At 43.7% G+C, this 27,214-nt stretch overlaps 1 protein-coding gene across 1 annotated transcript in view; it reads right to left on the bottom strand.

The window, feature by feature from the left end:
* The window catches only part of MON2 (MON2 homolog, regulator of endosome-to-Golgi trafficking), a gene marked incomplete in the record, with an annotated part of 2,751,369 nt that overhangs the window by 715,524 nt on the left and 2,008,631 nt on the right, over positions 1-27,214 (bottom strand). Inside the window, 1 exon segment of the mRNA XM_044088289.1 lies at positions 21,204-21,379. Coding sequence (XP_043944224.1) covers positions 21,204-21,379 — 176 coding nt within the window.

Here is a 27,214-nt window from a genome sequence, read left to right as displayed (position 1 = left end):
TTTAGTTGAAGACTTCGGTTCTGAAACTCGAAAATGAAAATTTCAGGAGTCGGCCAACCGGCACTTGCGAACTGTTTCTGCTTCGGGCACCACATGGCAAGAAAGACTGATGTAATGGCATCGGTTGCATGTTTTATACCCCTGACGACCTGACATCATGGAAGAAGGGACAGCAACCGACACAGGACCCAAGACTTTGTTAATCAGGCCGAATGAGGGCAACCTGCCAGCAGATTACCCAAATGTAATGACTGTAACAGTGAAACACGAAGAACATCTGTGTCTGCTTCAGGCTCCTCTGCAAGAAAGACTGATGTAATGGTGTCAGCTGCCTATTTTTATACCACTGATGACCTGACGTCAGTCCTGAAGCGACAGCAACTGACACAGAAATACTAAGCCTCTGGTATTCAGGCCGAATGAGGACTACCCCTGGCAGGATAACAAGTGTGATGACTACAACAGTGAAACACGAAGAACATCATCAGATCATATGTTCCCAGTTGCATCTTTCTTGGTCATCACACCTCCAATATCTGCCATATACCTGCGGAAAAATTATTTGGAGTCTGCTTGGGGTATAAAAGTAGCTATACAAACACTTAAAAAATCCTAAATCGTCTACATTTTGTTGTATATTTGGGAGTCATACTTATGCCCTTCCATTCCTTCTTTAAGAATTACATATCTAATTGCACTTCCTAATCTTTTCTGACCTCTTCTGATTGAGTCATATAGTCATCTTGCAATATTTTATAAATCCTACTAATTATCCTATTTTAACCAGCAGCTTCTGTTTTAGATTCATCAAAAATAAACAAGGGCAGGTCTTTCATTCAGGATTCCCTTATCCCTTTCTCTTTGTCTATATTCTGATATCAATCCCTGACAGGGGAGGCAATCACTAGCCTGCAATCCAAATGTCTTCTTGGCCTCTTCACATTCTACTGCTTTTCCTTTTCTACTTATTTGTTGCTAATACATTGGTTCCCTTCCTATCTTCCTCCAGTATATTCCATCCCCCTCTTACCTATTCTTTGTACCCCTAATTGCAGTCATCCTTAACATCAGAATCTTTCTCCATTCTCATGTTGGCTTAGTACTTAGTATACTTTCTGTTACTTTATGAATATAATATTCTGCATGACTGTTGTTATTCTCTTTAAAGGATCTATGTCTAAAATCCCATTCTTTCCTTATTTCTTCAGTTACCCTAACTTCATCATCATCATTATGCCTGTGCTATGTATAACAGCCTTAACTGAGTGGTTCTAAAATATCCCTTCAATACAGGTAGTAACTAAATCTCCTTGTTCTACTGGGAGGACCAAATTGCCCCACTTCACTCCTGAATTCTCCCCCCATCCCACCCAAATAAATTCCTTCAACTCTTTATTAACTGCTATCCACAAGTTCTCCTCTGGTTGCTAAAAATATGTCTGACATATTGTATAATAAAACAAAAGGGACTAAACATTTTTACTGCTTGAATCTTGCTATCCATGTCCAAAGCTAACAGCTTCCAGTTTCTCAGTTTTTATATCTTCTTTTGTTTAGTCTCTTCCCACATATCCTTAGTTGCCAAAACCAAATCCTTTTTATTCCATACTACTACATACTTCACTCTGTCATAAATATGGGTATTACTGGACCAATTCTTGTGTGGGTATATAGCTTATAACTATAGCCTTTGTTTTATCTTCATTAATTTTATATTCAAAAAAAAAAAAAAAAACGGAACTCTCTAAGCATATTCCACAGCACTGAGATTCCTTTTCTGGTTTCATCAGGTACAAAATAATATGTGCATATAAAGCCAGCTTTTCTTGAACACCAGACCAATTATATTTTTGAATTTTTGAGTCCCTTATTTTCTTTGTCAATGGTCCAAACATAGTGAAAATAACAAAGGGAAAGAGGACACTGCCTATTTTTTCTGTTCAGAAACAACTCATCAGAGAGGAACTCTACCACTCTGATTTTTGCCTCCGATCCCTCGTATAGCCTTCTAATTAACCTTATTATTGTATCGGGAAATGCACACACTGCGCTACTAAAAAATTCCAGCTTACTCTGTTGAATGCTTTCTCTGCATCAAGATCCACCAATAACATCAGTAGTTTCTAACATTCTGCTTCTCTCTGGATCATCATTGCTCTGTTAATGTCAAATGTTTGCCTCCCCTCCACAAAACAACACTGGTTCACATCTATCAATTTTGGCATCACCTTTGCCATTCTTTTAGCTATTTTATAATCATGGTTTAAAACTGAAATGGGTCTATATGGAGCTGGATGAGATGGGTCTTTACAGGTTTTAGGTATTAGAGCCACCACAGCTTTTATCCCGGATGTTGGTGCCTCCCCTCCTTTTAAAATCCTGTTAAAACCTTCCAAATCATCACTTTCTTCCTTTCCAGCTTTCAAACTTCCACCAGAATAACATCTATTCCTGGAGACTTTCCTGCAGATTGGTTACATATCACTATTTTTATCTCATCTCCTATATTAACTGTTAGCTGTTGAGCTTCAACTATCTCTTACCTTGGCATATTTATGTCTTCCATAAATATTTCCATTTGTGCTTTTTCTTGCTTTCCTCACTTCTCTGCTTTATAAAAAAGTTCAGAAAATTCTGAAATATCCCTAATACTTCTATAGAATTTCATGATTATTTTTCCTGTTACAGGCTCCCTACATTTAGTAACAATCTTTTTGACTTTGTTGCCCAAGTCATTGTGCAAAAGTTTTTGTGCTCTGAAATTATCAAAAAATACAATTGCTTAACAGCAACCTTTCAAAACTCTTATTGTCCATTTACTTCCCTTTTTCCTGTTAGCACTGCAATTATACCTCTGCCTGTTCTGTGAGATTCCCCTTAGTTTGCAATACTTTAACCTTTGTCAGACCCTCTAAACAATTACTACTACTTCTTAATCAGATCTCTTGCTTTTATTTCTACTCTGTTTTTAAATACCACTTTCATTTTATTCCACTCACTATATATAACTTCTGGATACGTTCTATCTCCCTTAGTAACGTCCAGATAATTTCCTCTACCTATTCCTTAAATTCCTCTCTTTTTAATTGGTATGTGGGGAAGCATCAGTGATTAACCCTCTTTACTTCATTTCCCTGCATTTTTAGCATAGTAATTATTGGTGCATGATCCAAACCAGCTTACTAGATTTGTAGCAAAGTTCTTAATTAAATGGACATGATCCTGTGAAAGTCTAGCTCAGTTATTATACCTTGTGGAATAAATATGTAAATTGTCTCAGAGCTCCTACAACTGAATTCACATCTTTCATGACAAATATTTTCATAAATCTCTTCAGAAATTTACCCTCTTGTTATATTTTCCCTTCTATGCCCCCAGATCCATCCTCATTGCTGCAAATCAAATTCCAGTCTCCAGCTACAAGTAATATTGCCTGCTGAAAGCTGATTATATCTCAGCCTATTCTGCATGAAAAAATTACTTTGATCCTCCAGGGAAAAAATATTCTGCCTCTTGGCATTCCCTCATTACTGGAATACGCCTGTTTCTCTTCTGCGTGGTGTACAGTGAATGACCATTTTCCACAAACACTCTGTCTCCCTCTTCCATTTGTCAAAGTTTTGTCAGCATTAACTCTTTCTGCTGGTACATTTGCATCTTTACAAGTAAAGGTCTTGGCTGCTTTCTTTGGACATGGTGTGCACTTTCAACTAACAGTTCTTGCTGTGGAATACCAGTCCAGTTGTTTATTTGTCCTTTCATAAAATTCATATAGTCTGTTCCTTCCAGTTGTTTATTTGTCCTTTCATAAAATTCATATAGTCTGTTCCTTCTGGTTTCTCTGGTACAGCAGAAATCTCAGATTCTTCCCTATGGGGTCTGCCCTGTAATTCTATCATTTTTTTTAAATATCCTGAGCAGTGTCATACTCAGCCCGCCTTTTTTCATTTTGACCTCTGATTTTTGCAGTTTTTATCAGCTCATCTGAATATATGCTTAAAGCTTCTTTCATTTTCCAGCCTGTTACTTCAGCTGATATATTCCTTCAGTGTTTTGTTTATTTTAATCAGCTCTGAGCAAATTTTGACTTATTTTTTCTTCTAGATTACTGGAAGCCACATATTGCACAAACTATCAAAAATGAATCAACTTAACTGTGTCAAAACATATTTATTTAACATTTGTTTACTGGGAAAGTCCGACTTAGAATGAAGCGAATTTTCAGCGGAGGCCCGGGGAGAAACGTTCCAGATGCATGCCTTTGTAACGTGGGAGGAAACCGGAGCACCTGGAGGAAAACCACACAAATGCAGGGAGGACATGCAGACACCGCACAGAAGGTACCCCAGCCGAGAATCAAACTGGAAAACCTCTTGCTGTGAGGCGACAATGCTACTGCTGCACCACTGCGCCATCCCTGGGTGATTTTATCACACATGTCCAGCACTGAAGAAAGTAATGTTATGGTAACTCCACCATCTAGATGTCTCAAGTCTAAGGACACATATCTTGCTCAAGTCTGTAGACCCAGTAATAAACATGATGAAGCAATATATTCATCATATGTATCTAAATCATTTATAGTTGCACTGAGCTTTCCCTCTAAAGCTGGACCTTGAAATGCATTTTGTTGAACAGGTGCAGAACTCTTCTCAGTCAGTGTTTTCTCTTGACCTTTTCTATCTGATTTTCTATCAAGCTCTCAGTTTCTTATTTGCAGGAATCCAGGCAGTATACTTATGAGTCAGTAACTGAATTTTACTCAAACTGGCAATATCACTGTCTGTTGTCTCTCGGTTTCTGTTTTCAAACGGGAAGAGAAGTTAAGCTGCTGACCACTGTGCATCCATCTTGAAAGCCTCTGTATCTTTTATCTCATTTCCTTTTGTCTCTCAGTTTAAATGAACTGATACTTATAGAAGTATATCATCAGGGATATGATATTTTCTATCTTTCAAAGTGATGGGACATGAAACGTGTACATTATACAGTTTTCATACATTATTTTGAGCTCACAGATTCTGATGGATTACGCTACACATACAGCACACTGTATTAATGGGATTTATTTCACAATGATGTACATGGTAAAGGAGCATCAAAAACTGTTTTTTTTATACTTCACTTTGCTGCAACAGATGGTGATGAAATATTTGATGTATATTTTTTCCTTGCCTTTGTATGACCCAGGTTGTGGCTAAAAAGAGTGCCTGTTCTGGATAAGCCAAACCACTCTACTACCAAATGGATAAATAAATCAGGCAAACTGGTTACTACTGCTAGAATACTTAAATATATCAAACATTAAATGCAACACCTTGGCTGCAGACAAATCTAAAAGTAGGTACATTCCTGATGCCCTGGAAGGGGTGGGAATCAAGCAATTAATAGAACCGAATGTTGTTTTGAACTCTGTGTTCTCAAACGCAGCAAAACAGGGTGGCAGATCCGGAAGTGAGCAGCTATCATGGAACAAGCAATCAGCAAAGAAAAAGGTTTACAATTAACTGTTGCGATGTCAAACAAAAGCAAAGGTTCTGGATTTCAAGAAAATAAACTGGCAATCTGGGATAGTGCAACAGAGCAAGTTCAACATAAATAAAGGCAATGTAGATGAACCCTAGATATATACAAAATTGGCCTCAAAAAGGCAATAAAACATTTGGATGACAAATATAAAAATCCAAGAGGGCATAAAAATCATTACGATTTCTAAATTACATGGCATTAAAGGTTAGAACAAAAACATTTGGGGAATACAAGGAAACAAAGAAAAAAGAAGACTGACAGTTGTTGTTTGTCTTTCGGCTTTTTCCCCGGTAAGGGGTCGCCACAGCAGAACTCCGGTCTGCTAATGATTGGCAGTAGATTTTTACAAAATGCCGAGGTGCCAGCTCGACGCCCAACCTTCAATGAAGGCACGTCCATTTACGCACGCATGTCTTTTGAACGCTACCCAACTGCAGGGAGGACATGCAGACTCCACATAGAAGGCACTCCCACGCCACGCCGAGAATCGAATGGGAGAACCTCTTGCTGTGAGGTAACAACGCTACCGCCGTACCACCACGGCATTAAAAAAAGAAAAGACACTCAGAAGCACAAACACAAACCGACAACTAACTGTTAACTTTCAAGTTAGTTAAGAAAAGGAAATAAAATATTTTATATGTATATAATGGAGCAAAGACAATAAAATGAAGGACTGCAATACTTACTGGAAATATATAATGGGTCAGGCAAAACAAAATGACACTGAATAAGGCCAGTGGAACTTGGTGAATACTATGTATTTACAAAACAAAAGAAATTCTAGCATGCCAAGTCAAGAGATGTCGCTAAGAAGATGGGGTTGATCTCAGTTCTTTCACTGTCATGGAATGTCATCCTAAAGGTAGATAAAGCAATGGAATAGGATTGCCTTCACCCTAGAATTCTTGAAGTAAGAGAGAGAAGAAGGTAACAGTTGTAACTTTTTTAAACAAATCAAGTAAGGAGAATAAGGTCCTTGAAGGCTGAAAGGGAGAGTGATAACTTTCCTTCGCAACAGCACAAACAAGGGAAAAGGTTGATACCTACTAACCATTCAGCCTGACCTTAATTTTAAGTAAAATCATGGAATCACTTCAGAGTTGATGAGTTCTGGCATATGCAGAAACCAGAAGGTCATGCATGCTAGACAAATCTAAGATTTCTCTGATTGGAAACCCAGGTATTCAACTAACAAAGGTCTATATCTATAGCCTGCTGTTTTATGGCGAGGCATCCATTCCACACAGTAATAAAAAAATGGACAAAAAAGTTACAAGGCCTGTATCTTGTTCTTCACAAGAATGATTTCCTGCAGGAAATCCTGTTATTTATGTTCACAGATGAAAGTCCAGTTGCGTACACTTACCATAAATGTAGATGTTCAAGTGTATTCACTATTGCAGTCATCACATTTGGGTTATCCCTGCCAGGGTAGCCCTCAGTCGGCCCGAATACCAGAGGCTTAGTATTTCTGCGTCGGTTGCTGTCGCTCCAGGACTGACATCAGGTCGTCAGTGGTATATAATCAGGCAGCCGATGCCATTACATCAGTTTTTCTTGCCCTAACTGTCAGGAGCTCTCAACAGGGAGCTAGGTTATGGTGGAAGAACACCACCAGTAGAAAGTAAATACCAAAAATTCCTTGTAAGAAGAGAGAGAGAAGACACAGGGGATGCAGGGAGGGAAACCAGGACTGCAACAGTGAATAAACTCGAACATCTATATTTAAGGTAAGTGTACACAACTGTACTATGTTCTTCATGTTTCACTGTTGCAGCCATCACATTTGGGTTGATTCCCAAAGTTGAAGAAAAAGGGTGGAGGCAGTCAAGAAGACTGGGGGCTGGCTAGGATGCCCTGCAAGACTGCGGTGGCAAAGCCTGCCCTGGATTTGGAGAAGATAAGTAGGTGGTAATGCTTGGTGAAGGTATGAACAGATGTCCATGTTGCAGCCTCCAGGATGTCCCTGGTGGGGACCCGCTGAGGAAAGCTGCAGAGGTGGAGACTGCTATGGTGGAGTGTGTCCTGACCCCCCAGGGGGGAGGTTTCCCATGCTGTTTGTAGCAGAAATGGATGCAGTGTGCTATCCATTTGGAAATTGTTTGTTTGGATATGGCCTTGCCCTCTGCTTTTGCAGCAAAGCTGGCTAGCAATTGATCAGTTTTTCTAAAAGATTTAGTCCTATCTAGGTAGAATCTCAGCTGTCTGTGCACATCTAGAGAGTGCAGAATCCTTTCCCCCTTGTTCTGTGGGTTAGGAAAAAAGTGGGGAAATGAATGGATTGGTTGAGTGCCACACTGGACACCACTTTTGGCATGAAGGATCAGTTCCTGAGGGAGACCCTGTCAACATGGAAAATGATGAAGGGCTCTACAGCCGTAAGTGCTTGTAGCTCTGATACTCTTCTAGCTGAAGTGATGGCCAGAAGCAAGGCTGTCTTCCAAGAGAGAAATTTTAACTCTGCTGAAGCTGCAGGTTCAAAGGGGGGCAGGGTGAGCTTTTCCAACACAAAGTTTAGGTCCCAAGCTGGGGTAGGAGCTCTTCTGGGTGGCCTCAGTTATTAGCCCCTCTTAGGAACTGTTTGATGACAGGGTGTGAGAAAAGAGGTGGCTCTGTGCTGAAATGAGCAGAGATGGCAGAGGCTTAAATTTTAATAGAAGAGAAGGATAGACCCCTGTGTAGAAGGACTGCCAGGTAATCCAGGATGAGAGGTAGGGAGGGCTGTGCCGTTCTGGCTCCCTTAGCCTGGATATCCAGGTGCACAACCTTTTCCACTTTTCACCATAAGACTTTCTAGTGCTGGGGCGTCTGGCCTCACGTATAACATCTAGAACTTGTTTGCTTAGACTGGCAGCTTGAGGAGTAGTCAATGAATAAGCCAGGCTGCCAGACTGAGGGTCTGCAATTGGGGATGCATGAATTCTCCATTCCTCTGGGTCAGGAGTGTTGGGATCTGAGGTAGGTGCCATGGTGGCAGGGGTGACAAGCTGCGCAGCAGGGGGTACCAGTGCTGGCGTGGCCAGTCTGGGACAATCAGGACTACCTTCAGTTTTTCCTCCCTTATTTTGAGCAGTACCCTTGAAATGAGTGGTAGAGTGGGACATGTATAGACTGAGAGGTTTACCCACTGGAAGGATAGAGCATCCACTTTCCAGGCCTTGCTGTGAGGTTCCCTGGTGCATAATTTGCTGAGTTGATGATTGGAGTGGGAGGCAAAGAGGTCGACCTTTGGGGTGCCCCATTTCTGGGTTACAAGGGTAAAGGTTCTTTGGTCTAGCTGCCACTCGTGTGGGTCTAGCAGGTTTCTGCTTAAGTTGTCTGCCAGAGAGTTTAGAAAGCCTGGCAGGAATTGTGCCAATAGGTGTAGTTGCATGGCTGAGACCGTGTGCCAAAGCTTCATGCCGAGCCTGCACAGAGGATAAGAGTGAGTCCCTCCCTGCTTGTTGATATACCACATCTCCGTGGTGCTGTCTGTTTTGATCAGTACAGGACCCGGGGAGAGTAGGGGTCTGAAAGCTGTCATGGCGTGCTGAACAGCTAACATCTCTTTTTGATTGATGTGCAGATGTATTTGATTTGGGCTCCATTGGCCCTGAATGCACCGGCCGTCCAGGTGTACACCCTAGGCATAGTCTGATGCGTCTGTGGTGAGGGTCTGGACGGCGTGGGGTTGAGAAGGGAAGTCCCTTGTTATGGTTGCATGCTGCTGCCCACCAAATAAAGTCTTTCCTTCGACATGGTATCATTGATATAAGAGTTTCCATGTCGTGAGAGTGCTGATGCCAAAGGCTTTTTAGGTACCATTGTAGTTTCCTCATATGCAGTCTGGCATATGGAATGAATAGAATGCAAGAAGCCATGAACCCTGGAGCTTGCAGGATTTTCCTTGCGGATAACCGGGTCCTGGTGGCTAGTTGAGAGAAGTAGGCTGTCAGGTAGGACTGTTTTTCTGGTGTATGGAATGCCATCTGGGATGCTGTGCCCAGGCTTGCACCCAGGAATACAATTTTTTGTGAGAGTACTAGTTTGGATTTCTTTTTGTTGATAGTGTACCCCAGAGAGGTCAGTAGGTCCTTTACAAAGGTCAGGTGCTTTAGCAGCTTTTCCTGACTGCCTGATTCAGGCAGTCGTCTTAAGTATGAGTAAATATGAATATTTCTTTGTCTGCAAAAAGCAATGGCGGGAGCCAGACATTTTGTGAAAACTCTGGGAGCTGTGGATAAGCCAAAGGGAAGCGCAGAGAACTGAAAGTGCAGTGATCCTGCCCCGAAACGTAGGTATTTCCTGCATGATTCCCTGACCTGGATGTGTAGGTAGGCCTCTTTTAGGTCTAGGGTGGCTAAACCAAGCATCCTTAGAAAGCATACGTAGAAGCTGCTGGAGGGTGAGCATTTTGAATTTTGGTATCACCAGAAAGGTGTTTAGAATGAATAGACTTGAGGATGGGGCGCCATGTGCCCTCTTTTCTGGGTACCAGGAACAGTCTGAAGTAGAAACCTTGGCCTATCTGTTCTGCGGGAACATGCTCTATTGCCCTCATAGAGAGCAGGGAAAGGACTTGATTTTTAGCCTCTACCCACTGGTTTGGGGGAAGATTTGGGAACCCTTTTGGGGTTGGCAGAGTGTGGAAATAAAATTTGTATACCTGGGACACTATGTTGAGGACCCAGCAGTCATTGGTAATGGTGGCCCAGTTGCTTGCGTGGAAAAAGAGTTTTCCTCCTAGGGGCAACAGCAAGTGGGCAGAGGGAGGGGGTGGAAGTGTAAAGTCATTGCGAGTTCTTACCATAAGGGGGTGGCTTTGCACACCCTGGTTTTGAAGAGGAGGAACTCCATTGCTTAGATCTCTGCATTCCCTGGGGCTGTTGTCTGGGGGGCCTGCTTCTCCTGGGACTGGGCTGAGCTAACCTGGAGGGGGCAGGAAAGGACCAGTGCTTGGAGGGGCAATGCCAACAGAATATCGGTGGCTGGGCCTGTGAGAAGTCTTTAACTGTGTGTGTAGATTTAGCTTTTTCTTCCATCTTTTTTAAGACCTCTTCTGCCTTGGTGCCAAATAAGTTGTCTTTGTGCAAGGGTGCGTCCAATAATTTGGATTTGACATGGTCTGGCAAGGTCTGTTCCTTAAGCCAAGCATGCCTTCTAAGGACAGAACCAGTGACTGCTGCCCTGCAAGATGCTTCTATGGCATCAAAACCACATTGTAAGGTGCGCTTAGTTACTTGACTTGCAGAATGCATTAACTCTTGTAACTCTATTTTCTGCACAAGCAGGGAAAGAAGATATTTTTTGTTTGAGGAGTCCCATGGTATGTTGCTGATATTTCAGCATATGGAACTGACAATTTAATGCTCTAATAGCAAGAGTACTTTTTTACCCCATCTGCCTAATGCTCGGGAATCCCTGTCTGAGGGGGTGGGATTCTTAGCTGAAGTTGCTTTGATTCCTTTAGGTCCTTGAGAGATGACCTCAGGGTCAGCAGTAGGATTTTAGAAAAGAAATTTGTGAGAACCAGGGACTCTATAGTACCTGTCAGGTCTCCTGGGAGCAGGAGGGAGAGTGTCAGGAGGTCAGACTGGACTCCATAAAAACATCATCCACAACATCCAGGACAGGAGGAATGGCCACATATCTGTGCTGTGAAAGATCTAAGAATTCCCTGAGTCTCTTTTTTGACTGAGGATAGTCCTGACATTCCCATTGGAAATGCTCCCTTAAAGTATGTAGGGTTTCCCCAAAGGAAAAGTCCTCGGGTGGAGAGGCTGAAGGGATGGATTCCTCTGCATCAGAATCCTCATAAGCAGAAAGGGGTTGCATATCTTCATATTCAGATGCATCAGAGTCATCGAACTCCTGTTCAGATAAAACTACTGGGGACAAGTCTCTTTTTTTTTTAGTAGGGGTTGCCTGGCTTCCCTTGATGAGCATTATAAGGTCTTCAGCCATTTTAAGCATTTGACACTGAGGCAAGGAAGCAGGTGCCTGAGCTTAGGTGTCCGTTTTTTTGGGCGTGGTTCGTACCCTGGGCCTTAGAAACTCAGTTGTTTTCGAAAGAACTGTTGACGCGAAAGAAGTCGTCAGTCTGTGTTGAGTATTGGTAGTGCGAAGTAGTTCCTCGGAAGCTGGTGCCTGCTCAGCGGCACCGGACCCATCCAAGGTAGAGACATCCACAGGATTCTTAATCAAAGAAGAGTCTCGTGGCATACTGGTCTCCGAAAGGGTCTCGGTAGTGGCCAGTGAATCCACAGAAGCGGGCATTAGGGGCTGCAAAAGCGCCTCACTGAGGACTGGAGAACTGACGACTAGCTTAATGGAAGCATCGTCGGTAGTCTTGGAGCTGTGCGGTCTGTCTCTGTCTTTATCCTTATGTTTTTTCGGAAGCTCTGTTGTTGGATGGCTTACCGAAGCCATATCGGAATTGGAGGACTGAGCAAAAATATCTAGCTACAATAAGGGCCCGATGACGTCTAGTTCTGGCATTGAACGAAGCACAAAAGCGACAGTGGGGGACATCGTGGTCTGGGCCTAAACAAGTGACGGTTAGAAGACTTCAACTTCAATTTGGAAATGAAAAACTCAGGCAGTGGCCGACCGGTACTTGTCCGAACTGCTTCTGCTTCAGGCTCCTCAGCAAGAAAGACTGAAGTAATGGCGTCAGCTGCCTGATTTTATACCACTGACGACCTGATGATAGTCCTGGAGGAACAGCAACCAACACAGAAATACCAAGCCTCTGGTATTCAGGCAGACTGAGGGCTACCCTGGCAGGGATAACCCAAATGTGATGACTGCAACAGTGAAACAAGAAGAACATCTTTAAGTCATAAGATGTAAAATAACTGGAATAAGAACTAATGAAGCTGTCTGTAAGACCAACACAACCCTCTGACTCAAAGCCATACAAGACTTTAATGCTGATTTACCATCTGTAAGCTGGTGGGGTCTGTTGATACCACTTGCTGGACAAGGATTGTGATCAAGTAGTTATTATCTGTGCTCAGGTGAATCCCCATCATTCTCCCCCCAAATGCAAAAATCATTCACTCTGTAAAAGGTGCATAAAATGGATATAACCCCAAAGTAAACCAATATGGCTTCCTACCACATTTCTTTCCTGATCAGAACTTTTCTCCAAACTATTCTACAGTTCAGTTATACTAATGGGCTTCCCTACAACTAATTACTCTTAGCTAAGTCATCATCATCATCTTCTTTCGGCTGTTCCCATTAGGGGTCGCCACAGCAGATCACCTGTTTCCATTTCTTCTTGTCCTCTGCATCTTGCTCTGTCACACCAACCACCTGCATGTCCTCTCTCACCACATCCATAAACCTTATCTTAGGCCTTCCTCTTTTCCTGTTACCTGGTAGCTTCATCCTTAGCATCTTTTTCCCAATATACTCGGCATCCCTCCTCAGCACATGTCCAAACCAACGCAATCGTGCCTCTCTGGCTTTGTCTCTAAACCTTCCAACCTGGGCTGACCATCTAATATACTTATTCCTAATCCTGTCCACCCTCATCACACCCAGTGCAAATCTTAACATCTTTAATTCTGCCACATCCAGCTCAAACTCCTGCCTTTTTGTCAATGCCACTGTCTCCAACCCATATAACATAGCTGGTCTCACTACCCTCTTGTAGACCTTCCCTTTCACTCTTACAGGTACTCGTCTGTTACTCTTCTCCACCCACTCCATCCTGCCTGTACTCTCTTCTTCACCTCTCTTCCACACTCACCGTTACTCTGAACTATTGACCCCAAGTATTTTAAACTCATCCACCTTCGCCACCTCTACTCCTTGCATCCTCACCATTCTTCTATCCTCCCTCTCATTCACACACATATATTCTGTCTTAGTCCTGCTGACCTTCATTCCTCTTCGCTCTAGAGCATATCTCCATCTCTCCAGGGTCTCCTCCACCTGTTCCCTACTCTCACTACAGATCACAATATCATCTGCAAACATCATAGTCCACAGGGACTCCTGTCTGATCTCGTCTGTCAACCTGTCCATCACCATTGCAAATAAGAAAGGGCTCAGAGCTGATCCTTGATGTAACCCCACCTCCACCTTAAATGCATCCGTCACTCCCACCGCAGACGTCACTGCTGTCACACTACCCTCGTACATATCCTGTACCACTCTTACATACTTTTCTGACACTCCTGACTTCCTCATACAATACCACAACTCCTCTCTAGGCACCCTGTCATATGCTTTCTCTAAGTCTACAACTCCTAGTCCCATTCAGAACCCACCACTACTCTCTCTTCCATAACCTCAGCTGGGCCCCTTTACTTGATACAATTAATTTTGTTAATTCTTGTCACCAATCTCTTCCACTTAAATCACTCCTACTTCACCCATTCCTAATGTTACAATCACTTCTCATGCATCACTGCCTTACTGGGGGGCTCAGCTCACATGAAAACCTGAGTCATAAACACTATGGCAAAGTGTTATCTATTTAAGATGTAATGGACATCTGGAACAGTCCTTCTTTGGATATTAGAAGAAGCATTTTAAAAGGTGTACAAAGAATATTCTGTTGCTACATAACTGGAACCAAATATGCATGTTGCACAGACTTCACCTATTTATTTCACCTTCCCCATGCACTACACACCTACCTTAAAATTTGTCTACTTTATTAGAGCTCTTGTTAATATTTGCTGACCAATATAGTTTGCATATTTATATATAAGATGCACTTTGATTAATCTCTGAATTAAATAAAATAACTGCCTAGTTTCTACTGCAATCCAGTCTAATGCATTACTTATGTATTTCCATTTCTTTCTTTTTAAGCAATGCACTTTTCATATATTTGCATACATTCTCAGTGTTCTGTTTTTAGAATTCTATTTTGAATCTACAGTTTTACATTATGTTCTACCATTCATATTACTTCAAATTCATTTACATTTTATAATTACATATATCAGTAACTGTTTATATATAAATAGTTGATTATTGGAAGCTTTACTTTTAGGCCACTAAAGAAAATGAGTTCCAAACTACTGGACACCTTTGTTTAAAAATCCATCAATCATTGTTCAAAACAGATGAAAGAAAAGTACAGTTTTGTACCTACCATAAATGTAGATGTTCGAGTGTATACCCTGCTGCAGTCATCACACTTGGGTTATCCTGTCGTCAGGTGGTCCCGCAGTCGGCCTGAATTCCAAAGTCTTGGTCCGGCGCTGGTTGCTGTCGCTTCTTCCCTGACGTCAGTGCGCCAGGGGTATATAAGAGGCATCCGACGCCATTTTCTTCAGTTTTTCTTGCCCCAGATGTCAGGTGCCCCCCAAAAAGATGGTTAGTAGATAGTACCAATAATAAAAGCTTAGCACCAACAAAACATCCCTCCAGCTATAAGCAAATACACCACAAAGGTTGTATCAGATTTTAAGGTATTGAAAGGTTTTAGTTAGGTCAGAGGGGATGGAGGGAGGGTAACCTGGACTGCAGCAGGGTATACACTCGAACAACTACATTTATGGTAGGTACAAAACTGCACTATGTTCATCGTGTTACCCTGCTGCTGTCATCACACTTGGGTAGAATCCCAAAGCTAAGGATGGGAGGTGGAGTCAAACAGGGTTAGAGGAGGCTAGAAGTCCCTGCAAAACTGCAGTGGCGAAGCCAGCTCTAGTCTTAGAGTAAAGTGGTAAGAGATAGTGTTTGGTGAAGGTGTGTACTGAACTCCAAGTTGCAGCTTCCAGAATATCCTTGGTTGGCACCCCCCTGAAGAAGGCTGTAGATGTAGCTGCTGCCCTGGTGGAGTGGGGCCTTATGCTAGCAGGAACTGGTTTTCCATGATGGGTGTAGCAAAAACGTATGCACTGTCCTATCCATTTGGAAATGGTCTGTTTTGTTTTGAGATAGCCTTTCCTTGTGATGCTGTAACATAGGATACAAAAAGTTGGTCAGATTTTCTGAAAGCCTTAGTTTTATCCAAGTAGTAACGTAGTTGCCTGTGAATGTCCAAGGAATGCAGGAGTCTTTCTCCTTTGTTCTGTGGATTTGGAAAGAAGGTGGGTAAGTGGATGATTTGATTTAGAGCCACACTGGATACCACCTTTGGCATAAAGGAGGGGTTAGTTCATAGAGAAACTCTGTCTTGATGAAAAATGAGGAAAGGCTCTACTGCCATTAGTGCCTGTAGCTCTGTGACTCTTCTGGCTGAAGTAATTGCTAGCAGCAGGGCAGTCTTCCATGATATAAACTTTAAGTCAGCTGAGAAAGCTGGCTCAAAAGGTGGCAGCGTAAGTTTTTCCAGAACAAAATTTAGGTCCCAAGTTGGTGTTGGCGCTCTCCTGGGAGGCCTAATGTTTTTTTGCCCCTCTGAGATACTGCCTTAGAAGTGAATGTGAAAATAAGGGAGGATCCGTGTTGTAGTGATCTGAAATAGCTGAGGCGTGGATTTTAATAGATGAAAAAGAAAGTCCTTTGTGTAACATCTCAGTTAAATATTGTAGAATCTGAGGCATGTCCAGCTGAAGGGTATTTTGGCCTTTAGCTTGGTTCCAGGCGCAAAATCTTTTCCATTTGTCTGAGTAGGCTTTCCTGGTGCTGGGCCTCCTGGCCTCCAGAATGACATCCATAACAGCTTGTGAAAGAGGAGCTGGCTGGTTGCTTAGGTGATGTGCCATGCAGCCAAATTTAAGGTTTTGAGCTGGCTGTGTAGAATCTGACTGCCTTGCTGTGTGAGTAGATGAGGAATTTGTGGTAAAATCCATGGTGGGCCCTGGGCCATGTTCCTTAGTAGTGGGTACCAGTGCTGGCGTGGCCAGTCCGGGGCAATGAGTATCATTCGAGGTCTCTCCATCCTGACTTTCAGCAGCACCTTTGTGAGAAGGGGCAATGGAGGAAAGGCATATACTGTCAGCATTTTCCAACTGAATGAGAGTGTGTCCACTTTCCAAGCTTAATAGTGAAATGTCCTTGTGCAAAATTTTGAAAGCTGATAGTTTTGGGGGTTGGTAAACAGGTCTATGTCTGGGCGCCCCCATTTTTGAGTTATCATTGCAAATACTTGTGGATCCAGTTTTAACTCGTGGGGATCCATGATGTTTCTGCTTAGGACATCTGCCAATGTGTTCTTTTTTCCTGGCAGGAATTGAGCTTGTAATTGAACTTGGTAAGCCAGTGCTGTGTTCCACAAGGTCATTGCTTGCCTGCATAGAGGGTAGGAGTGTGTACTCCCTTGTTTGTTTATGTACCACATTACTGTGATGTTGTCTGTCCTTATTATAAGCTGTCCTGGATGTAAGAGGTCCTTGAAGGCTGTCAGAGCATTCTGTACAGCTAGCATTTCTTTTTGATTGATGTGCAGATTCCTTTGATCTGCAGTCCATATGCCTTGAACGCACCGTCCTCCCATGTGTGCCCCACCCCAGGCATAGTCCGATGCATCTGTTTGTCATAGTTTGCCTGGCTGGGGGTAAGGTGAAAGGCTGACCCTTGTTGAGGTGACATACCTGTGACCACCATAGAAACTCCTGTTGAAGGCAGGGAATGAGAGGTATCATTGTTTCCAAGCTGTGGCTGTGTTGAGTCCATACGCTTTTCAGGTACCATTATAATTTCCTCATATGCAGTTTTGCAAATGGTATTAGTAGTATGCAAGATGCCATAAAGCCCAAGGCCTGCAGAATTTTTCTTGCATGGAGTTGGGTCTTTGTTGCCATTATTTTGAAGTATTGAGTTAGTTGTAGTTGTTTGTCTGGCGTCAGATAAGCCATCTGGGCCGTTGTATTCAAGCTGGCACCCAGGAATGTCATATTTTGTGAGGGCACTAGTTTTGATTTCTTTTCGTTTACTGTGTACTCTAGGCAACTTAGAAGGTGTTTTACAAAAGTCAGATGTTGTAAGAGAATGTCCTTGCTTTCTGCTTGGATGAGGCAGTCGTCCAGGTATGGGTATATTTGAATTCCTCTTTGTCTGCAGTATGCAATTACTGGTGCCAGGCATTTTGTGAAGACCCTGAGTGCAGTAGATAAGCCAAAGGGCAGTGCAGAGAATTGGTAATGGGTTGAACCTGCAATGAAATGGAGGTATCTTCTGCAATTTTGTCTGATAGGGACATGCAGGTATGCCTCCTTGAGGTCCAACGTTACTAGCCAAGCTTTCTTGCCCAACATGGGAAGAAGCTGCTGTAGTGTTAGCATCTTGAATTTGGGTACTTGCAAGAAGGTGTTTAGAACTGAAAGGTCCAGAATGGGTCTCCAAGCATTGTCCTTTCTGGGGACTAGAAAGAGCCTTGAGTAAAATCCTTGGCCTTGCTCCTGTGTAGGTACCAGCTGAATGGCTCTCATGTCCATGAGAGCTGTAATTTGTTTTTGTGCCTCTGCCCATTGATTTTGTGGCAAGTTTGGCATTCCTTTTATCCTTGGCAAGGTGTGGAAATGGAATCTGTATCCTTGTGAGATAATGTCTAGGACCCATTTGTCCTTTGTGACGATGCGCCAGTTGTCTATAAAAAATGCTAATTTTCCTCCCAAGGGAGCTGCCAAGAGAATTTTGCTTGGCAGTTTGAGGTTTAAGTCATTGTGTTCGTCTTCTAGTAGTTTGGGACCTGTCTTCTCCTCCCTTCTGTGTTGCAGTGCCCCATTGGCGAGGTTTGTAAGGGATTTGTGCTTGTCCTCTGCCCCTTGGGCATCTGTATTTACTCCTCTGTGGTCTGTCAGAAGCTGGAAAGGACCAATATTTTGCTGGCCAATTTCTGCTGAAGCGTGGGGGTTGTACCTGTAAGAAATCTTTGACTGTCTGCATATATTTTGCCTTATCCTCCATTTTCTTTAAAACCTCTTCTGCTTTAACCCCAAATAAGACATCCTGCTGTAAGGGTGCATCTAGTAACTTTGCTTTAACATGATCAGGCAGAGTTTGTTCCTTTAACCAAGCATGCCTACGTATAACAGACCCAGTAACAGCTGCTCTACAGGAAGCTTCCAAGGAATCAAATCCACATTGTAAAGTATGTCTGCCCACCTGTTCAGCTGCATGCAACAGATCCTGCATTTCTTTGAATTCAGACTGTTGAGGGTGCGTGCTCATCTTTTGTTTTATTTGAGACATTAGGAATTGCTGGTATTTCAGTATGTGAAATTGACAATTTAGTGCTCTCATAGCTAGGGTAGCTGAGGTGTAAATCTTCTTCCCCCACCTACCTAGTGCTCTGGTGTCCCTTTCAGAGGGTACAGGATTTTTAGCCATAGAAGCCTTAGCCCCTTTGGGACCCTGGGAGACTGTCTCCGGGTCAGCAACAGGGCTTTTGTAAAGGAATTTGTGCGAGTCAGGCACTCTATAATATCTATCTGGTTTGGCTGGAGCAGGAGGCAGAGAATCTGGATTTAGACTAGATTCTAAGTAAACATCATCCACAATGTCTAAAACTGGAGGGATAGCAAGTGGTCTGTGCTGGGGGAGTAAAATAAACTCTCAGAGCCTTTTCTTTGAGTCGGAGTAGTCCTGACCTTCCCAGTGGAAATGTTCCCTCATGGTATGTAAGGTTTCCCCAAAGGAATAGTCTTCAGGGGGAGAAGCTGAGGGAATGGAATCTTCAGCATCAGAATCTTCATAAGGGGGAAAGGAGTAATCCTGTTCCTCAGAGGAGCCTGAGGAAATAGACACTTGATCAGAGGAGGCATAATCCTCCTCCTGTCTAGGCCTTTTGTCTGGGGGGGGGGGTTCGAACCCCTGATTAAAGAAATCAAATCTTCAGCCATTTTAAGCATCTGTTTCTTAGGCATGGGGCCTTGAACTGGAGACTGATGTGCAGTCTTTTTTGGTTTTAGAGGAGTCTTAAGCTTAGCATAAGATTTTATGGTGAGAGTAGTCGGTCTGAAGACACCTTCTGTAACCAAAGGTGTTTCCACAGCACCGGCTTCTCCTTCTGCAATGTTGTCGATAGGGCCTAAAGAAAATGGCTGCGTCGGCCTAGAACTCTCTGCTTGAGAATCTGAAGCGGTCTGGGGTTCCAATTCTGCGGTTATCAGGGGCTGCGTAGGCGCCTCACTGAAAACCGGAGAACCGGCGACCAGCCCAGCCGAGGCCTCGGAGTCTGGCTTGGATCTAGGCTGCCTGTCTTTATCTTTGCTTTTGTTATGCACGCCGGTAGTCGGTTGCTCCAACGGCATAGTGTAATTAAATTTCCTACCGAAGTAGTGTTGTGCGAAATCAAAGCGTCATTTTATAGTTCGCTTATTGAATCTAGCACAAAACCGACAACCAGTGACGTCGTGGTCTGGGCCTAGGCAAGGTATACAATAAGAATGAAAGTCCTTATGAGGTATTTGCTTCCCACAAGAAATGCAATTGTTAACTTTTTCTGACATCGGACTGAGGCAAGAAAAGGTTCCCCAACGGGGTACTTAGCTTTGAAGACTTTGGACTGAAATTCGATTAGAAAATCTCAGGTGTCGGTCGACTGGCACTTGCGAGCTGCTTCTGCTTCGGGCACCGCGCGGCAAGAAAGACTGAAGAAAATGGCGTCGGCACACTGACGTCAGGGAAGAAGCGACAGCAACCGATGCCGGACCAAGACTTTGGAATTCAGGCCGACTGCGGGACCGCCTGACGACAGGATAACCCAAGTGTGATGACTGCAGCAGGGTAACATGATGAACATCTTTTTAGATTAGTTTTAATAATATTTAAACAAAATGACTACCAATGTACCCAACTCTGGTGGCACAGAGGGATAAAGCCCTGACTGCAGTCCAGACAATGTGTTTGATTAGCAGCTTGGGCATCTGTTGCAGCTGGAACGGTGATGGGCATTTCTGCCCTGGCGGACATGATCATCCAGTGCCACAATCCCTCACAGGAGTGGCAGTGCTGCAAAGGGGCAACCCCGAGATATATGTGCAGTGTGCTAAAAAGTGCAGGAAGTAGTCATCAAACATGGGGACACAGGGATATTCATTCTGGGGAAGATAAGTGATGCAGCTTGCACATTCCCCAGTCAGGGGGAAGGGTCTGGGCTGTATCCTAAATGTCTTTGATGTTGACAAAGGCACAAACAGTCCTCATGGCTACCACTGTGATGACTCCTTTGTGAGGTTCTCACCTCTACACTACTAGTGGAATGCCTAGTACTGTGGAATAAAGGGTCAAAGTCTGAAGGGGGAGGCCTAATGACAGCTATGCATGACAGAACAAAGATATAGGAAAAATAAACACAAACTTAGATGTTAATAGGTCAGTATGTTAATCCAACTATCTCACTGTGTGCTGTTTAAACTGACTAATTGGGTTATAATTACGTGTCAGGCTATTTTCGTCAGTTCTTACCCATGTACAATGTAAGACTTGTGCAGTAATTTGGATATCTACAACTGTTATCTTAGTCAGACCTAAAGTATGCAGGACTGAAAAAAATGCCATTCCAGGCTTTAAGATACAATTTTTTAAACTGTAAGTAGTGAAGCAATTTCTGCAGCACATTCAGCAACATGAAAAATAATACAAAATGAGAGCTGACATCAATACAGGTGAAGCCAAGTGAACAAAGTCTTGCATCCTACAGTAGTGGCAGTCTTTCTAAAAGTGGAATGGGTAGAGACTTCAAATCTTTTATCCACAAATAATCAGTGCAGAACAATGAAAAAGATGCTGTGTAAGAATCCATTTCCGATTACAACAAAATTACTCAGACTTACCCTTGATCATTTCTTATGGCTCCTATGACACCCAGTACCAATGGCCATCCAGGACCAAGGCTGTCTCCCTGGCTTTGTAGAATCTGCAGCACACATTCCAGTTGCTTTTGTCTGATATCAGTATGTGTAATGTTAGAAAGCTCCTTCAAAGGATTCAACAGCAGTAAGTGCAACCTCTGCAAAACAATGAAGCAACAATAACATTCTATAACTTAATCTAGGAAAGAAAATATAAGTAACAATAAATTGACAAAACAATTGACTGGAGGTACACATCCTGAACAACAGTAGTGAAGAAAACTTGCACTTTGTATGTACGAGTAGTTTCTTTCCAAAAACAAAAAAAGCCTCAATTTTAGCTAGAAAATTAGCAGCATTAGTTACTAAAGAAACCTGTTGTGAAAAAGCATATAGCAAAGGCGTGCATATAACAGCTATTTCAGTGGGGTACAGGGATAAAGCCATAACTACGACCCAGACCACCCAAGTTCAATTAGCAGCTCAGGGGTCTGATGGAGTTGTGAGGGAGGATGGGTTATTCCAACCATGGGGAGGGATCATGTTCATGTCTCTCTCCAGTTGAGTGCTAGTGGAGGCTATTAGCAGGAAAGTCAGATGTTAGGCTGGAGAAAAGGTATAACAGTCACAGCATGCCACTTAAGGTCTGGGGATGAACACACCATAGTTTCCGCTATGCCCAGCCAGTCGTAGCTAATGCTAGGCATGCAGGGGAAGGATGTAGGCCAACAAAAATCCCGAGACCCTGTGCATGACAGTAGGACTCCCGAAACATGGGCCACACCCCCACTGAGTATAACTGCATGACCCGTAATATAACTGCATAACCCATAAGTATAGCCCTTAGACAGAAGATGGATGGGCTTACTGGGCAGGGAGGAATAATGTGAGTGGAAAAACAGGGGTCTGGATGAAAAAAAATGTTTGCATACAAGTGTCCGCATCTACTATTGTTGACATGGTAGTTTTGCACCTTGACAGGGCAGGTACTACCTTCAGAAAGTTTGTTGTACCTCACCTTGTTATTTACTTTGGAATTCGGGATGTGTCTCTCAACTTCTTTGCAAAATTCTGAACAAGCCAAAAATAATGGCGTACAAAGGAACAAAATCAGAGGCAATTTAGTAAATATTACTCTAATTCACTTAAAAAGTTAATATAAAGTACAGTTGTGTACACTTAACATAAATGTAGCTGTTCCGAATGTATTCACTGTTGCAGTCATCACATTTGGGTTATCCCTGCCAGGGTAACCCTCAGCCGGCCCGAATAACAGAGGCTTAGTATTTCTGCATCAGTTGCTGTCGCTACAGGACTGACATCAGGTCATCAGCAGTATAAAGTAAGGCAGCCAATGCCATTACATCAGTTTTTCTTGCCCTAACCTGTCTGGAGCCCCCAAGTAGGAGCCAGGTTCTGGTGGAAGAACCCCACCAGTAGAAAGTAAATACCAATATGTCCCTTGTAAGGAAAGAGAAGAAAAAAGGGGGATGGAGGGAGGGAAACCAGGACTGCAACAGTGAATACACTCGAACATCTATATGTATGGCAAGTGTACACAGCTGTACTATGTTCTTCATGTTTCACTGTTGCAGTCATCACATCTGGGTTGATTCCCAAAGCTGAGGAAATGGGTGGAGGCAGTCAAGGAAACTAGGGGCTGGCTAGGATGCCCTGCAAGACTGCAGAGGTAAACCCTGCCCTGAATTTGGAGAAGAGAGGCAGGTGGTAATGTTTGGTAAAAGTGTGAACAGATGTCCAGGTGGCATCCGCCAGGATGTCCCCGGTGGGGATCCTCTGAGGAAAGCTGCAGAGGTGGAGGCTGCTCTGGTGGAGTGAGCCCTGACCCCCTTGGGAGGAGGCTTTCCATGTTGTTTGTAGTAGAAATGGATGCAGTCTGCTATCCATTTGGAAATGGTTTGTTTGGAGATGGCTTTGCTTTCTGTCCCTGTAGCTAAGCTAACCAGCAATTGATCAGACTTTCTGAAGGATTTTGTCCTGTCTAGATATAATCTGAGCTGTCTGTGCACATCTAGAGAGTGCAGGATCCTTTCCCCCTTGTTCTGGGGATTAGGCAAAAGGTGGGCAAATGAGTGAATTGCTTGAGAGCCACACTGGACACCACCTTGGGCATGAAGGATGGCTTAGCCCTGAGTGATACCCTGTCAGCATTGAAGATGATGAAGGGTTCCACAGCCATGAGTGCTTGCAGCTCGGAGACTCTTCTGGCTGAAGAGATGGCCAGAAGGAAAGCTGTCTTCCAGGAGAGAAATTTTAGCTCTGTAGAAGAAGCTGGCTTGAAGGGGGGCAGGGTGAGCTTTTCCAACAAAGTTAAGGTCCCAAGCAGGGGTTGGTTCTCTACTCGGTGGCCTCAAGTTGCTAGCCCCTCTTAGGAACTGCTTGATCAAGGGGTGTGAGAAAAGGGGCTGCTCAGTGGGAAAATTAGCAGAGATAGCAGAGGCATGAATTTTAATAGAGGAAAAAGAGAGGCCACTGTGTAGTAAGTCAGCTAAGTAATCCAGGAGGGAGGGCTGTGCCGTATTGGCTCCCCTAGCCTGAATCCAGGTGCAGAACCTTTTCCATTTGTCAGCATAAGACTTTCTAGTGCTAGGGCATCTGGCCTCACATATAACATCTAGAACCTGTTTACTGAGGTTGGCAGATTGATCGGAGGTTAGGGAATAAGCCAAGCTGTCAAACTGAGTGTCTGCAATTAGAGATGCATGAATTGCCCTTCCCTCTGGATCAGGAGGTTTGAAATTTGAGGAAGATGCCATGGTGGCAGTGGGGACAGGCTGCGCAGAAAAGGGGTACCAGTGCTGGCGAGGCCAGTCTGGAGCTATAAGAATTGTCCTTGTTTTTTCCTCCTTTATTTTGAGCAGTACCCTGGGGATGAGAGGTAGTAGAGGAAAAGCACAGACCGATAGACTGACCCACGGGAAGGACAAGGCATCCACTTTCCAAGCCATGCAGTGATGCTACCTGGTGCAGAATTTGCTGAGCTGATGGTTGGTGTGGAAGGCAAAGAGGTCGACCTTTGGGGTGCCCCATTTCTGAGTTATTAGGGTGAAGGTTCTTCTGTTGAGCTGCCACTTGTGTGGGTCCAGAAGATTTCTGTTTAATTGGTCTCTGCCAGAGAGTTGAGAGAACTTGGTAAGAATTGTGCTAACAGGTGGAGTTGCATGGCAGAGGCTGTGTGCCAAAGGGTCATGGCCAGCCTGCATAGAGGGTAGGAGTGAGTCCCCATCCTGCTTGTTGATATACAACATTACAGTTGTGTCTGTTTTGATCAGGAGAGCCCCTGGGGAGAAAAGGGGCTTGAAAGCTATCAAGGCATGCTGGACAGCCATAATCTCTTTTTGACTGATATGCACAGGGATTTGCTGTGGGCTCCATTGGCCCTGTATGTACCTGCCGTTCAGCTGTGCACCCCAGGCATAGTCTGATGCATCTGTGGTGAGGGCCTGGGTGGCAGGCGTGGTGAGAAAGGTAGTCCCTTGTTGTGGAAGGATGCTGTTGCCCACCAAAGAAAATCATTGCTGAGGCAAGGAATTATAGGTATAAGAGTCTCCAGGTCTTGAGAGTGTTGACACCAAAGGCTTTTTAGGTACCACTGAAGTTTCCTCATATGCAGTCTGGCATATGGAATGAGCAGTATGCAAGATGCCATTAACCCCAGAGCTTGCAGGATCTTCCTTGCGGATAGCTGGGGTCTGGTGGCTAGTTGAGAGAAGTAGGCTGTCAGGAAATTTTGCTTTTCGGGTGTAAGGAATGCCATCTGGGATGCTGTGTTCAGGCTTACTCCCAGGAATATAATCCTTTGGGTGGGCACCTGTTTGGTGTCTTTTCATTGATTGTGTACCCTAAGGAGGACAGTATGGATTTTACAAAGGCCAGGTGCTTGAGCAGCTTTTCCTGGCTGCCTGTCTGAATTAGGCAGTCGTCTAAGTATGGGTAAATCTGGATATTCCTTTGTCTGCAAAGGCAATGGCCAGAGCCAGATATCTTGTGAAAACTCTGGAAGCAGTAGATAAGGCAAAGAGAAGTGCAGAGAACTAAAAGTGCTGAGATCCTGCCCTGAAACAGAGATATTTCCTGTATGATTCTCTGCTAGGAATATGGAGGTAGGCCTCTTTTAGATCTAGGGTGGCTAGCCAAGCATCCTTGGAGAGCATGGGTAGCAGCTGCTTGAGAGTGAGCATTCTGAATTTTGGGATCACCAGGAAGGTGTATAGAATGGATAGATCGAGGATGGGGTGACAGGTGCCCTCTTTTCTGGGCACCAGAAAAAGTCTGGAGTAGAAACCTTAGCCTATCTGTTCTGCAGGAATGTGCTCTACTGCCCTCATAGAAAGCAGGGAAAGGACTTATTTTTGAGCCTCTGGCCCACTGGTTTGGAGGTAGATATGGGAACTCTTTTGGGGATGGAAGGATGTGGAAAGAAAATTTTTATCACTGGGACACTATGATGAGAACCCAGTGGTTGCTGGTAATAGTGGCCCAGGTGCTTGCATGAAAGGAGAGTTTTCCTCCTAGGGATAATTGAACGTGGGCAGAGGTAGGGGTTGGGGGAGATGAGTCATTGTGAGTTCTTACCATAAGGGGATGGCTTAGAACTCCCTGGTTTTGAAGTGGAGGTAGTCCACTGCTTAGTTCTCTGCATTCCCTGTGGCTGCTGTCTGGGGGGGGGGGTCTGGTTCCCCAGGGTCTAGGCTGGATTGGCTCAGTGGCAGCAGGAAAGAACCAGTGCTTGGAGGAACAATGCCTGCTGAACCTGGGTGGCTGGACCTGTAAGAAATCCATAACTGTCTGAATAGATTTTGCTTTTTCTTTCATCTTTTTGAAGACCTCTTCTGCCTTAGTGCCAAGTAAGTTGTCTTTGTGCAAGGGGGCATTCAACAATTTAGATTTGACATGGTCTGGCAAGAGTTGTTCCTTAAGTCATGCATGCCTTCTAATGACAGATCAGGTGACTGCTGCCTTGCAAGAAGCTTCTTACTTGACTTGCAGAATGCATTAACTCTTGTAACTCTTCAAATTCTGCACAAGCAGGAAGGGAGGACATTTTATGTTTGAGGAGTTCCAGAGTATGTTGCTGAAATTTTAGCATATGGAACTGACAATTTAGTGCTCTGATAAAGTACAGTTTTGTACCTACCATAAATGTAGATGTTCGAAGATCCACATTGCTGCAGTCCTTACATATGGGTAGTCCGTCCTCGGTCGGGTCTGGTCAAATACCGAGATATTGACGCCCGGTCAAGCTAAAAAAAACTGACATCAGGCAGGGTACAAAAGCATGCCACCGACGCTATTTCCTCCTCCTTTCTTCCCTTGCCCAGCCCCCCAGTGCGGAAAAAAAAAAAGCAAAAAAAGCAAAACCCACAAAAACCACAACTACCACCACCTGTATTCTAAACCATATTTACACAACACACACCACCACACCACCACCCACAGAGGAACACAGGAGGGAAGGGAGGGAGATAACCAATTTCTAATCGCAGCATTTACATGTACATCAACATCAACATTTATCTGTGGTAATGTATTGTATTAGGTTCTGCAGAAAGCTGGGTAGAATCCCAAAGCAGAGGTAAGGAGATCCCAAGGATGGCAAAAGGCAAAAGGCAAAGCATAAAAATTAGGCCCTAACAAAGAAGCAAATCCAGCCCTAGATTTAGAGTAGATAATGCTGGAAGAGTAAAAGCTAAAGATGGTAAAGTAGCTGCTTCCCATGCAAGCTTAGTAATATCTTTATCGCTTAGTAGCCACCCCCTTAGAAAAGAACCTAGAAAGGCCTTATGAGAATGGTGGAAGCCTGTTACCATGAGGGGATGGACCACGGAAAGAAATTACCAAAGCAAATATAACAAAACCAATCCACAAAAGAAAGTTTTGTTTTAGGAAATAGTTTGCAAAGAAAACAAAAAACCCCTGAGAAAACAAAAACTCTTTTAGTTCTGCTCAAATAATATCGCGTAATGAACTGT

This window comes from Protopterus annectens, chromosome 11.part0 (assembly GCF_019279795.1).
Source record: "Protopterus annectens isolate FY-2018-M chromosome 11.part0, PAN1.0, whole genome shotgun sequence".
Lineage (NCBI taxonomy): Eukaryota > Metazoa > Chordata > Ceratodontiformes > Protopteridae > Protopterus > Protopterus annectens.
Note: the sequence above shows the minus strand (reverse complement) of the source record. Positions and strands in the feature narration are given on the sequence as shown.